The sequence below is a fragment of the Rhamphochromis longiceps genome, linkage group LG15 (genome assembly GCF_057381845.1).
Source record: "Rhamphochromis longiceps isolate RC_006_pf linkage group LG15, R_longiceps_female_GT1.1, whole genome shotgun sequence".
Lineage (NCBI taxonomy): Eukaryota > Metazoa > Chordata > Actinopteri > Cichliformes > Cichlidae > Rhamphochromis > Rhamphochromis longiceps.
Window position 1 is genome coordinate 2535266 of NC_140571.1, and position 13885 is coordinate 2549150.

The 13885-nt window shown below is 43.6% G+C and overlaps 1 protein-coding gene across 7 annotated transcripts in view; it reads left to right on the forward strand.

Moving 5' to 3' along the window:
• Window positions 1-13885, forward strand: part of cep128 (centrosomal protein 128) — a 53394-nt gene that overhangs the window by 18264 nt on the left and 21245 nt on the right. For 6 of the 7 annotated variants that reach the window (XM_085383218.1, XM_085383216.1, XM_085383215.1 and 3 more), the window contains exons 12-17: window positions 671-742; window positions 965-1150; window positions 4601-4789; window positions 5050-5511; window positions 8903-9067; window positions 10512-10676. In XM_085383218.1, coding sequence (XP_085239344.1) covers window positions 671-742; window positions 965-1150; window positions 4601-4789; window positions 5050-5511; window positions 8903-9067; window positions 10512-10676 — 1239 coding nt within the window. The remainder of the gene's footprint in view (window positions 1-670; window positions 743-964; window positions 1151-4600; window positions 4790-5049; window positions 5512-8902; window positions 9068-10511; window positions 10677-13885) is intronic. The other variant, XM_085383217.1, reaches the window with a different exon arrangement.

A 13885-nucleotide genomic window follows, 5' to 3' on the forward strand; every position in this document is an offset into this window, starting at 1 on the left:
CGTGCCGTTTTTATGTCTAAATCGAAATAGACGTTGGAAGTGTTTCATTTTTAGTGGTAAATGAGAAAAATGAAGTATAATGAGGAGAATGGGATGGAAGATTCAATTTTTCAGTGGCTGAATTTATATAAGGTCTAATAGGTCTATGACTAATCAGTGTATGACTAATTACTCCTAACTGACAGCCTTATTCAGTATAAACGCCTAAACGGCAACAGGGTTACCTTATTTACCCTTGCTTTCCACTTCAAACTTGCAACTTCAAAGAGATTGTGATTTTCTTGTGGATATTACGTTAATCCAGAGCAACTCTTCTTTTAGATTACTTTTCAGACCAGCGATGTAGATAATCCAATTGTACGTAGCGTGTAAACACCCTCAGCCGCCTCTGACCTCTCTCTGTCTTTGTCTTTTGTCTCTTTCTTAGCTCTGTCATGCCAACCCTTTATTCTTTATCTTTACTCTAAATATATCACCCCTTTTTTTCTTTGCTTCTCTCCTCCTTTTTCTTTTTTCCTACCCAGCATAAACCCATTATTCCACTCTCCCTTTTTCCTGCTTCCCCAACCCCCCCTCACACTAGCAATAGTCACTCACTGAAATAATCTAAAATGCAATTCTCTGCTCCACAGAGACACACACCTTGACCTTTCTTTTCTATATATACAAGGAATTATCGTCAGACCTGGCGGTGCGAGAACAACAGCAGCAGCGAATGCTGGAACAGCTGAGGGACATACAGGTCGCTTAAATAATCAACCTTTTATACTGAAGTACACTCACATGATGTTTACCTCTTTATTCTAAGCCACAACTTTATCAGATTTTAATATTAAGATGTGAATAAACTAATCCTGTGGTAATAAGATGCTTGAGATTCTTCTTGTATGGGAATGGTTGCACACGATTTTATATTCTAAAGGATGAATATACATTTTATTCATAAATTCAGTCTTCCTTTCAGAGCCGAGGGCAAGCAGAGAGGAGAGAGACGGAGGCATTACTCCTCGAGAGCACAAGGAGCAGAGATGAATTGAAGACCAGAGCCCAAGAGGCTGTGCGCCAGTGGAGGGCAAAGTGCAGGAGACTGCAGAAGGAGCTGGAGGAGGCGAGGGCTCGGGCTCAACTTCATACTGACAAGGCCTCACAGGTTGGTTGAAGCAGATGCTTTCATAGCAGTTTTTTTGGACACAGCTCACAGAAGCAGCTGATCCTGTTAATGTTGACTTTCAGCGCTGAAATAAAAAGCAAGAATCTTAAAACGTCATTGATTCCAGTGAACTGATCTGCCCTGTCTGTAAAACTACATCTTTGCTCTTTTCAAAATGGGCACTCTGCCAATTTTACACATCAAAATTGGTTTCCTTATCTCAAGCAGCGCTTCGCTCTCCTGATTTGGACTCAGCCGGGGTCTAATGAAAGGTGCTAATGAGTGACATTATGGGAAATGTCAGCGTTAAGAGCTTGACCCGTATTAAGGGCCAGAAAATCTAAATATCTCAGCATCCACTGCATTGATTTTGGCTGTTTTCTTTAATCCACCCACTGTGGGTCGAATAACCTTACGGCTGCAGAGTGCTGAATCACTTGATTGCTTCTGCAAAACAACATTTTTCATGAATCATGTGTGAATGTCCAGCCTAGGTTCATATTAATGTGTTCTTTTAACTCTAAAACCACGTGAGAGGCTTTCATCTTTGCAATGAAACGTGAAAAAAGCGTTGTACGTACAGAATACATTGTACTGTGTACAAGATCGTGCCACCGGTTAGCTTTTAATGTGTATTAGCGCAAGTTAAACCAGGACTGCTAAAACCACTTTGCCCTGCGGCTCTGGTAGTGCTTTCGGTTTATAATTGATCAAAGTGAGAGCTCTCAGGTGAACCACCAAAGGTTCACTGTGGGAAATCTAGCTGGATCTGGTGGGAAACTGCAGCATAAATTCAGCATTAGTGGCAGTTGTGTCTTAAATGCTCCACCTCCGCCCTCTGCTGCTGCTGCTGCTGCTGCTGCAGGTACAGGCTGTGTTACAGCTGGCACCACTGTTAGCTAGAACCAAGCCTCTTTGTTGCTTTGTCTTAGCAGCAGAGTCTGGCTCACGCACAACTTCTGTGACTTTGTTGGTGTGTTGTGAAAAGTGAAGTGATCAATAATGTCTGTACTAAAATGCAGTTATCAGCTTCAGTAGTGACGCCTCGGGCAGCAGGGAGAAACAAAACTGTAGCTGTGCTGCTCAGTGAGGTCAGGATACGTGGTTGGATGATGGAAGGCTACAGTTACATACATAATACTGGCAACTAATGTGGACGTTATGGACACCACAAAACTAGTAGTTACAGCCTGTCCTGTTTTCCTGATGTTTCATGTTTGTTAGCAACTTTGTGTTTCTAGCTGTGTTGTAAAATGTGTTTATTTTGTTTAAATGTTTGTTGTAACATATTTTGGGAAGTTTGTATTGCAATTAATTAATTAATCTGAGATAATTCTTGTATGTAGATGGACTTTTAAACCAAATATACAGGAGTCAACAAAAAGCACAATCTGAACTCAGAATATAGACAGAACATTACAACAGGAGTATGAAGCCCTGTGAGCCAAAATCCAGCACAAACAGGAAATATTTGTCCAGTTAATGATTTGCATAATGACACAATTCCCACTGTATGATCCATGTGTTACAAAGCCCAGACCCCAGAGGTCATTGAGCACCTGAGGAGCCTGAATATGTAAGTGTTTGTAAAGTGTAAGGTGAGCAAATGTAATCAAGAACATGCTAATGGTGTGATGTTATCAGCTTCCTGTCCCAAATTGCAATTGTAAATCCTCATAAGAGGCTTGATTGTGATAGATGCTGCTTGTAGACAAGAAAACGTGTAACCACCAGACAGTTCATTGGGTATACCTCACCTGGATCCTTTGTTTGTCTTCAGACTCAGCTTAATGCTTCATGGCTACACGATATAGCAGGGTGCTGGAAACATTCCTCACAGATTTTAATGCATCACACAGTTCCTGCAGCTTCTTTTCAGCTGCATTTATTACGTGAATTTTCCGTTCCACCACATCTCAAAGGTGCTCAACTGGATTCACATGTGGCAGCTGTGGAGGCCATTTGAGTACAGTGAACTCACTGTCATGTTCCAGAACCCAGAGATTATTTGAACTTCGTGGCATCTTTGTGAGAGGATCGGTACACTGTGGTCCTAAAGGCACGGACACATTCAGCAACACCACTGAGGCAGGCTGTGGAGTTTAAAGTGGAGTTGATGCTGGTCATTCTCCTCTGACTTCTGGCATCGACAAGCATTTTTGCCCAGAGAACCGCCTCTCGCTGGATATTTTCTCTTTTTTGGGCCATTCTCTATAAACCCTTGAGATGGTTGTGCAAGAAAAATCCCAGCAGATCAGCAGTTACTCAAACTCTCAGACCACAGCTTTGCCACGTTTCAAAGTCCCTTAAATCACCTTTCTCCCCTATTCCCTGACTCGGCTGTGATGACCATGTTTACGTGCCAAAATGCCCCGAGTTTCTGCCATGTGATTGGCTGAGCCACTTCATTGAATGAAGTGAATTTATATAAACCTTTTATTTTTGGGCTCACTAAAGTAGCTTTGCCAAAATACTCCTTATTTACCTTTTACTGGGCCTTGATACAGTGCTTAGTGACATCAAGGAGAAGGAGGAGTAGAAAAAACTGAATGTGAAAGGATGTTAATCGCAGTCTGACACCAGAAATTTGACCTCTCAGGGATTACAAGTACATCATTTGAAAGTCTGGTGATATTAATATGAGCATCCTCCATTGTAACAATATTTATAAGACAAAGAAATCAGGAAAAGCATAAACATCAGAATCACTGCATCCCTGACTCCTCTCTTTGTTCGTGTTCATTCATCCTTCATTTTGTCTTCGTGTCATAGAGGACGACTTTGTGTCATCGTCCAATTTAAACTTTTGAATAATGCATTTTGAATTCACCCGCCATGACCACAAATAGATTACCGTTGCTTGGTATGTTAAAGTGGTCGTGTTTCGTTAAATAATTAACGCCCGTCTATTGTTATTAGCTTAGACGTCACCCCCCATCGATTCCCATCCCATTCGGACTGAAGGAGTCACCTCCAAACTGGCAGTCAGCACCTTGTGCCTCACAGACAGACAGTCAGACCGACTCCCACCTGGCACACTCGACGTGATGCGAATTAATTAGAAAATCATTTTTGCCCTCTTAATGAATTAGGGGAGAGAATCAAGTGCTCAATTAAATGATTAGGCTCTGAGCTGCTGCAAAGTCTCTGCAAATTCCAGTCAAAGCCGGAGTATTAGAAGCAATCTGCCTTGAGCAGACCTGACCATTGTCCCTTATCGAGAAGCTAGTGCAAGCATTTTCCTATCAGTGCAGGAGCTGGTACTGCATATGTTTCCCCCCGCTCCGTCTCTCTGTCACTCTTTCTCATGCACTCATCATCATTGTCAGAGCTCTTCTTTGTACACCATCTCCCTCCTCTTCTTCATTTGTCATTCTTCATTCATCTTTTTTTTCTCTTCCTCTACCCGGCTCGTTCTCTTTATTGCTCCCGCTCTCTCTCTCCCTCCAGGCAGCCAGGGAAAAGGAAAACTCTCAAGCCCAACTGAAGGCGCTGAGCCAGCAGACTGAAGCAGTCCGCAGGGAGCTCGCTGAAATCCTAGGCCGCTTGGCCCAACGTGAAGAGGAGCTCCACCGCAAGGACGTGGAGCTGTCGGAGACACACCAGCGCCAGTTGTCACTGCAGCAGGAAATCCGGGAGGTGTGGGGTCCAACACCCAGATAGATTTCTCCTTCTTCGTTATTTTAATTACTAGGATTTTAAAATATGCAGCAGTGTTTTCAAATGTCTAGCACTGCAGGGATTTTATTGAAAAATCTCAATCGAGTAATCTGAGTAATTCCTTTTTAATTGCTTATTTGTTTTTTATTTTTCATGTAAAATCCAAAAATCCATATAAGATGTTGCATTAGAGTCATTAAAGAGCTGTGATAAGATCCTAACAGGACTCCCAACCCCAGGTGAGGGAGGCCTCAGCCACCCTCGAGGATGAGACTCGGCGTCAGGCCGCCGTCCGAGCAAGACTGAAAGAAGAGAACCAGAGGCTGCAAGAACAAGCTGACACCCAAGCTCGCCGTTTTCAGAGGGACCAGGACGCACATGCTGAGCTCCAGGCTGCCCTGAAGCAGATGACTGCAGCCCACGCCCAGCTCGCCCAGCGGTTGTCTGAAGAGGAGAACTGCAGGAAGGAGCTCCAAAAGAGCACATCAGAGCTTCAGGCCAAGCTGACAGCGCTACAGGAAGAACGGACTGTGCTCAGCAAGCAGCTGCAGCTCGAGAGAGAGGTGCATCAGAAGGAGCTAGACGGCTTGAAGGCCACAATGGAGGACAGCAATGCAAAGAAGGCTCGTGAAGTGCAGGACATGCTACAGGTCTGCTGTCAGGAGCGAGACGAAACACAGGCACAAATGAGAGAGCTGAAGGTAGCTGTGATCATTAAGATGTTGTACAGCTAATGTGGAAATGGATAGCTTAGTATAATCACCGGTATCAGCAAGAGTGAAAAAATCCAGAGGCATTATTTACACGAGTGTCAGTTAGCTGTGTGGTAACTGTTAACAGCCCAGAAATAATCTGACACATAATCTTCAGGCTTTTTTTGAGGATTAAGCAAAATACAAGAAATACATTATTAACTTTGAACAAAACTATTCTTGCTCTTTTTAGTCTTTGTTCTGGGCTAAGCTGCTCGCTGTAGCTATTTATTCTCCAAATCCAAGAATTCTCTCTTTTTAAATATTCCTCATCAAAGCTAAACTCTAAAAACTGCATCAAATGCTTTTATTTTGTCAAACCTTTTCAGATGTTCAAGGTGTCCCTACCCAGGCATGGATCACAGGGCGCCAAACTTTAATTGGCATTTCTACAAATTCAGTGCAGGGTAACGTACCCCAGCAGCTAAACATCTGGTATATTTCCGACCCAGTGAGACACAGACTAAATTCTCATTTAGCGTAATTTTCTTCATTGGTCGTGACCCTGTCCTCTGAGTACTGGTGAATCGAGGATAGCTAAGCTTTTAATGGTGTGTGGTGCCCTGTGGATCTGTGGGGCCATTCTACAGCTCCAAGCGTGAATATTTAAAAACCCAGATATCAGACCCCCTAAAGTCTCATCAAGGCACTGTTGGAGATAAGATAAGAGATAAGATAGAACTTTATTAATCCCTCGGGTGGGTTCCTCTGGGATATTCGACTTCCAAAAAGCACAGCAACGACCGAAGTTACAGTTACAGAATTGTTATATATATATATATATACATACACACACACACACACACACACACACACACACACACACACACACATATATAAATACAGAGACAAATATAAATAAAATATACAAAGGGGATAAATAGAATAAATAGGAATAAAAAATAAAAATACAAGTGAATTGCACATTTCAAGTATTGAGTCTATTGCACTGTTGACTATTTACAAAAGGTATTGTACAGTGAGGTGCAGAGGCACTACAGCTTAGTTGTTCCCCCCTCCTTTGTCCTCCTGTCTCCCCTCCCTCTCCCCTCCAGAGAGGAGTTAAACAGTTTGATGGCGTGTGGGACAAAGGAGTTTTTAAGTCTGTTAGTTCTTGTCTTGGGGAGAAGCAACCTGTCACTGAACAGACTCTTCTGATTGTTTATGGCCGTGTGCAGAGGATGCCCAGCATTGTTCATAATGTCCAGCAGTTTCTTTAATGTCCTTTTCTCTGCCACTGTCACCAGAGTGTCCAGCTTCATGCCGACCACAGAGCTAGCCCTCCTGATCAGTTTCTCCAGCCTGGATGAGTCCTTCTTTGCTGTGCTGCTCCCCCAGCACACCACAGCATAGAAAAGTACTCCAGCAACCACCGACTGGTAAAACATCCTCAGGAGCTTCCTGCAGATGTTAAAAGACCTCAGCCTCCTGAGGAAGTACAGTCGGCTTTGGGCTTTTTTATACAGGTGCTCTGTGTTGCATGACCAGTCCAGTTTATTGTCCACCCACAGCCCGAGGTACTTGTACTTGTTGACCACCTCCACCTCCTCCCCCTCTATCTGAACCGGCAGTGGACCTTCTCTGGACCTCCCGAAGTCCACAACCAGTTCCTTAGTCTTTGAGGTGTTGAGTTGCAGGTGGTTTGTGTGACTCCATGCGACAAAGTTCCTCACCAGACTTCTGTACTCCTCTTCCTGATCATCCCAGATACACCCCATGATGGCCGTGTCATCTGCAAACTTCTGAATGTGGCATAATTCAGAGTTGTAGCAGAAGTCAGAGGTGTACAGGGTGAAGAGAAGAGGGGACAGCACAGTTCCCTGTGGTGCTCCTGTGCTGCTGACCACAGTGTCAGACGTGATGTCCTTCAGCCTGACGTACTGTGGTCTGTCGGTGAGGTAGTCGGAGATCCAAGCCACCAGGCAGGGGTCCACCTCCATCCTGTTCAGTTTTTCCTGAAGCATACAGGGCCGGATGGTATTAAAGGCACTGGAAAAGTCAAGAAACAGTATCCTGACCGTGCCTTTTCCCCCATCCAGGTGTGAGTGGGCTCTGTGTAGGAGGTACAGGATGGCATCCTCCACTCCGACACCCGCCTTGTATGCAAACTGTAGTGGGTCCTGGGCATGTTGTACCTGTGGTCGGAGGAAGTTGAGGAAGAGCCGCTCTAGAGTCTTCATAAGATGTGACGTCAGTGCCACCGGTCGGAAGTCATTCAGCTCATTGGGCCGGTTCTTTTTGGGGACCGGGACGATGCAGGATGTCTTCCATAGGGCGGGCACTCTCCCCAGTCGCAGACTGAGGTTGAAGACTTGTTGTAGCGGCTCCCCAAGTTCAGCAGCACACGCCTTTAGCATCCTAGGACACACCTTGTCTGGGCCTGCTGCCTTTCTGGGATAGGAACTTCACTTGACTCGGTCCCACTGCACCCACACCCCCCTCCCACCTTCAGTATCTCCAAAGATGAGCCCTCCCGGGTACATTGTTTCTTAAGGGGCATGGTCCTCCCTGATATGGCTGAGTTTAGCCCATTAGCTGCGCTGAATGGCATTAATATCTGACATAGCTCATTGTAATGGTGCCATTTCCAAGTGCGGTAAGGACAAGGGCGTTTGCTGGAATGTTTTTAAATATGAGCCTACAGGGGCGGCAGATGTCCCTCAGAAGCCCACCCAATATTCACGTATCATAGCCAGAAGCCTGTATTACAGTTATGACACAGTCAACTGTCAGAAATGGCTTAAAATATTCACATTTCCATGTCCTTGTCCTCTTACTCATGATTTCTCCTCCTCTCCCTCTCCCCTGCCTCGCTCTGTCTTAATCGCTCTCCTTCTGCTTCCCTCCACTTAGAATTTATTTGCTTTTAATGTTTTTCCATTTTTTCCTCTGTTTGTGTCACTCCCGGTCCTGAATAATTGTCATTCATTCCACTTTACTGTATCCTGTGTAGTTATTACGTTATTATTATATATAGAAAGCTAAAATCTGAGGCTTGCCTTTGCGAGCTTGAGCAGGACTCGTTATTCGTTCTCTTGACCTGTTACTTGATGTTCTCTGGCTTTGCAGCACATAATGTCACGTTGTATTGTGAAATCAGCTTTTACTTGCAAGAACTGACTTAAGATGTTTGGATCCACTGATAAATTTGGCGCATAAATTAAATCTGGGTTCAAATCAGTGACATGAGAACTTGTATCTGTTCTGTTTACTCATGGTATTCCCAGAACTGCCACCTGTTTAGTGTTGATAATTTTTTACCCCGGATAAACCGCCCGTGTTTATGATCTCGAAATATTACCTGTGTATCATGGCATTAAAAACATCCACTCTCTTCTAGGCAGATGCAGCGTCAGACAAAGAGCTGTGTGGGGCGCTGCGCATCAAGTTGGACAGGATGAAGGATGAATGTGATAAGCTGGCAGCACAGCTGAGCACAAAAGAGGAGGCGCATGCACTTCTCCACAGAAAATACCAGCTACTCAAACAGGAAGTGGAAGACAAAGTAAGCCTGGCTTCTTTGGGCGTGCTTTTTCCAAATTCTTCGGTTAATATTACGGGCCAGTTGTTAATATATGTGTGTGTCTGTGCAGATGTTACGTTTTAGGAATATATGATATTTGTTGCTTGATAGAAACACAAGACATTTGGCTATGAGCAAGCAGTCAGCGACTGCGTGACAGAAACTGGTTGCTGTTGCAGTTAGGTCCATATGTTTCTGGACACTGACAGGATTTAACCTCTGTACACCACCACAGTGGATTTTAAATCAAATATGACTCAGGTGCAGCCTTTCACCTTTGGTTCACAGGGTTTAACAAAATTATTGCATTAACTGTTTAGAAATGGGATTATTTTCTACATGTCGGCGCTCTCACTCTCAGCAGAGATCATCATCATCAGCACTTTTCCCCAAGAATTGGTGACTTTTTATAACCTTTTTCGCAAGATTCTTCCCCAAAAAGTGGCTGCAGGGAATATCTATAGACAGTACTGTTATCTATAGACGGAGCCCTTACACCCATTGCTCTCCAGCAGCGATAATAACGCTTAAAAGTATAACTCAGTGCTGCAACATTTCATTCCCTTTTTCGTGATTCTTTTTCAAATTCCCAACTGTGGGAATTCTTGCTTTAGCTCAGAGTGAGGCACACCTTCCAGCAGCACTGAGGCTGAGTTCAGTTTGTGAGAGAGACACTGTGCTGCTTCTAACTTTCCTGCTGAGCGATTTCAATCCAGCTGTTTAACCTGTGTGTATCATTTAGTCAGATGGTAAAATCTGAGCCCATCAGGCTTCGACTTTCCACTGTTCAGAAGGTGTTCAGGACAGATAATCCAAACATAAGAAGAGTTCCAGGGGTTAAGTGGTGCCAAATCAGCACTATTTTAAAGAGTCTTTATCAATATGTCCTTAGTGGCTTCACAACAGCTGATGAAGTATTGAATCCCAATTCACCTCTTTGACAGGACCCTGATAAGTTGCATGGGTCTTTTTCACAGGAACCATTTATTGATTTGAAATCGTCTGCATGCAGAAAAAGGGCTCTTATTAATGTAACATGGGCAGTTTATTATCTCAGGGACAGGGTAATGATCCATGTTCCCAGGGCAGAACTGATCACTTGGTTTCCATCCTTGAATGTATTGATTGACTGTGTCCTGGTAGAGACCCTGAAACTACTGTAGCTAAAGAAACGTAGTATCTGCTTTTTGAGAGGAAACTGAACAAGTCTCTGATGCCCACGGTTTTTTGTTAGTCTGAATGTGTTTATTGAGGAAAACCAGAACATCTGACAATAATCTTGTAACAGGTGACATAAATGTCATTTATGCTACGAAAGAAGAAAAAAAGTTCTTATCAGTGTCTTTTAAACTACAATGGCATGAATTGAAACACCTGCTAATTTGCAGCACCTCTACTCCGCTCGGCTGTCTGCCGTTCTCCACAGGTCAGGTCAGCCGAGCGGAGACGTGTTTCGGAGTCGGAACTTGTTAAGTTGGAGCAGAAGGTGTTGGAAATGGAATCGGAGCAAGAGGCAGTCCTTACATCTTTGGGCGAGGAACTAGACGCAGCCTGTCGCAGCCTGGCTAGGAACGGCGAAGACAAGCTCCAGGTATTTCCTGCCTATTACATTTTGTTTGTGTTTTGAATGGTGTTGAATACTGTCAGCTTGCTTTTATACATTCACAGCACATTTGACAAGCACGGATCATTTTCTAAGTAACAATCTAGTCCTGCCAGTCCACATACTCTGGAGAAACGTGTATAGTCCTTCCGGTCGTTGCTGCACTAGATGCAAACTTAAACAGTCTCTTGTTAGGTTTGCCTCTCTTGTCGGTTCATGCTGGACAGTGTGTGGCAAGAGTAGGTCTCTACAGGCTGGAGTGTTAGTGACAGCAGCAGTCTTGTTTTGTCCCACTGTTTGCTCAGTTGTTGTTAACTGTCAGAATAATAACATTGACTTGTGCTGAAGAGACCTGTTCTTGTATTGTGATTTTGCATAAGGCTGTGTCTTCTGTTTATTTGCCAGTGGCAAGAATAACAACTATTTTGAGAACCTTGGAAAGTATTTTACAGTTGGTTACAAGTTTTACCTGATAAGCTTGTGTGTGTGTGTGTGTTGTTGTGCTTATATAAATGTTGCATGTGTGTGTTACCAGAGACAGAAAGTCCAAAGGAAATACTCGTTATGACTCATCTGTTCTATGGCCTCTGTCCTTATGTCCAAAAATCCATGATGAACAGACACACATGAAAAAAAAACATGAAAATCAAGCTCAGACTTTCTTTAACGTCACAGAAAGTGCAAAAGATCAAGTTTGCATGTCTTTCATGTTTTTCTACAATGTCCCATCTATTTCAGATGGAAACGTTTCTAAAGCAAATATTTAGCGTAACGTCTGTGACAGGTCAGGTTGACAAGGCTCATTAATAACAACTACGACTGTAGTCTGACAAAGTAAAGGAGCTGAGAAGAGGTTCTGCACAGTGAGACAGGAAATGAAAATGGGGAGAAAAATAGTAGTAGTGAGTGTTGTGGCTCATTGTGTAAATGTGAGCATCTTTGAATGAAGTCTTGAGGAAAATGAATATAAAAGTGAACTGTGTCATTGCCTTTTAACAGACTGAAGCATCCACGTTCCATACCCCATATCTTATTTGATCTATTTATTTATCACCCACCTGTACATAACCATGCACTTATAAATCTGCTTATTAGACTGTAAAGCCTCCACACTACCTACTGAGTGTATTCTTTAACCCCCCACCCCACCCCCACCACCCACTTCGCTTAAAGCTAGTTTTCCTCTGCTGCTCCAGGCTAATGAACCCTGGCTGCTCTTATCTGCTCTTATAGATTTCTCCAGCTGGTCCTGCAGTGCTGCAGTCAAACATGCGAGCCAACACCTTTCCTCCTCTGTAATCCATGATGCCGAAAGAAGTCAACTTATAGCGATCGGGCTAATGGGGGGATCATTAACGGTTAAAGGGTGGATTAAGTTTCAGCTACCTTATGATACCCTCCTTCCTTCCTTGATTTTAAAAGCACTAAGAAGCAGGAAGTTTGAATGTGGTGTAAAGATATTTAAAGTCCAAGAAAAAACAAACTTTGCTGAATACAACTTTAATTGTAAGACGAGTCAGGTGATATTTTTATGCCAAAATGACTCATATATGGCTTTTCTACTGTATTTGAGCACTGAAAGCAGCTTTATGCAAAATGTCTCATTCACCTCTTCATGGTGCTTTGGACACATTAATCAACTAACAAGAATTTAGTGGACAGGTTACGGTCAGTGAGACCTCACAAAAGGTTTCAACTGTAAACGTTAACAGGTTGTAGCCAAAAGGTTTAAGGGCTGCGAGAGTTGAGGCTCGGGTGTGAAATTCATGGTATTCAACGGTTTTATCGGTTTTTATCGTTATTTTTTAACCGTTTTTATCGTTAACTTGGTTTCCCTGGGTCTTTTCCCGTGTGTTATGAATAAATCTTCTCTTTTTTGGTACCGGTACTAGTTTTATTCTGTTGTGTTTATCCGCGACACCTTAAAGGCCGGTCCATGAAAATATTGTCGGTTCGTAGCGCAAAAACTGTTGGGGGGCCGCTGAAGTAACAGACAAATATAATATTTCAGTTTCACTCACCAGGACTGCAGGAAAGAATTCCTTGGATGACACGTCATGTTTGTTGTTAGATAATTCCATTAAAACCAATTGAAAAAGGCACCAGCACCACCAACATGCCTGAGAGCTCCAGTTCAGCGACTTGAACTGTTTGAGGTGACAGATGATGGCAAACATGTGGCACGCCTGTCAAAGTCAAGCCAGTAACTGAGACCTGAGCTGGTATCCTTGTGACCTGTGTGCATAAAGGCCCCGTCTGTAAACATGTCTCTGATTGCTAGTTGGACGTCTGTGGGATTGTCTCTGTGGCCACCAGAACTGCGTCTTTTTGGCACTTCCACATAGGCATCATTTTTTCTTCTTCTCTTTAGTCTCATAATTTACCACAGCATGGCAACACAGTTATTTTGGTTCTTTTCCTTAAACGCTAACCTTGTGAGTCATCTCCTTTTATAATAAACCCCTGTGTGTCTTGTCTTTCAATTGTGGTTTATTTTATGCTCCCACTCTTCTGTTTTGGGCTGAGCTGCATCAAAGATCTGTGTTTAAATCCAACTCGAGACATCTGTCGTTATTTTTTTCTCTCCCTTCCATCTTCTCTCCGCGTCTTTTCATAAACTGTTTAATGAAGAGTAATGCTGGTAATCTCTATGAAAACATCTCTCTGTGTCCTCTCCATTTGCTGTTGGTCTTAACGTCTCTGCCTTTTTGCTTCTCGAAATTCTTCCCAGCTTTTCCGTCGTCACAGTGGGAGGCGCAGCAAACACACTGTAACCAAAGACGCACAGCCACACATTTATTCGCGTTGTGAGAGAGATGTAAACCGGGTAGTCACACATTTAAATTAGCGGTGGCAGATGCTTGGAATCCGCTGCTGTGCTGCTGTGAGGAATAGTGGTGTTTCTTTCACTTCAGGCCTTTCACAGCACTTTCAACTCCCAGCCTACTTGTTCAGTTTTTCAACAGTTTCACCTCCTTTTTGTCTGCTACTCTGCCGTGTGGCCTTTGATGTTTTTGAAAAAAGTAAAGAGAGCGTGAGCGGGAAGCGCAGAGGCATGTTTTATCCTCCCACACAGTCACATGCTCTGGTGTATGGCTGTACGCTCCCTGAGACGGGGACCTCTGCACAGCGGTGCTCTGTTGCCGTACTTTGAGCTGCCGTGGCAACAACTTGGGAGATGCGTTTTTGTTTGTATC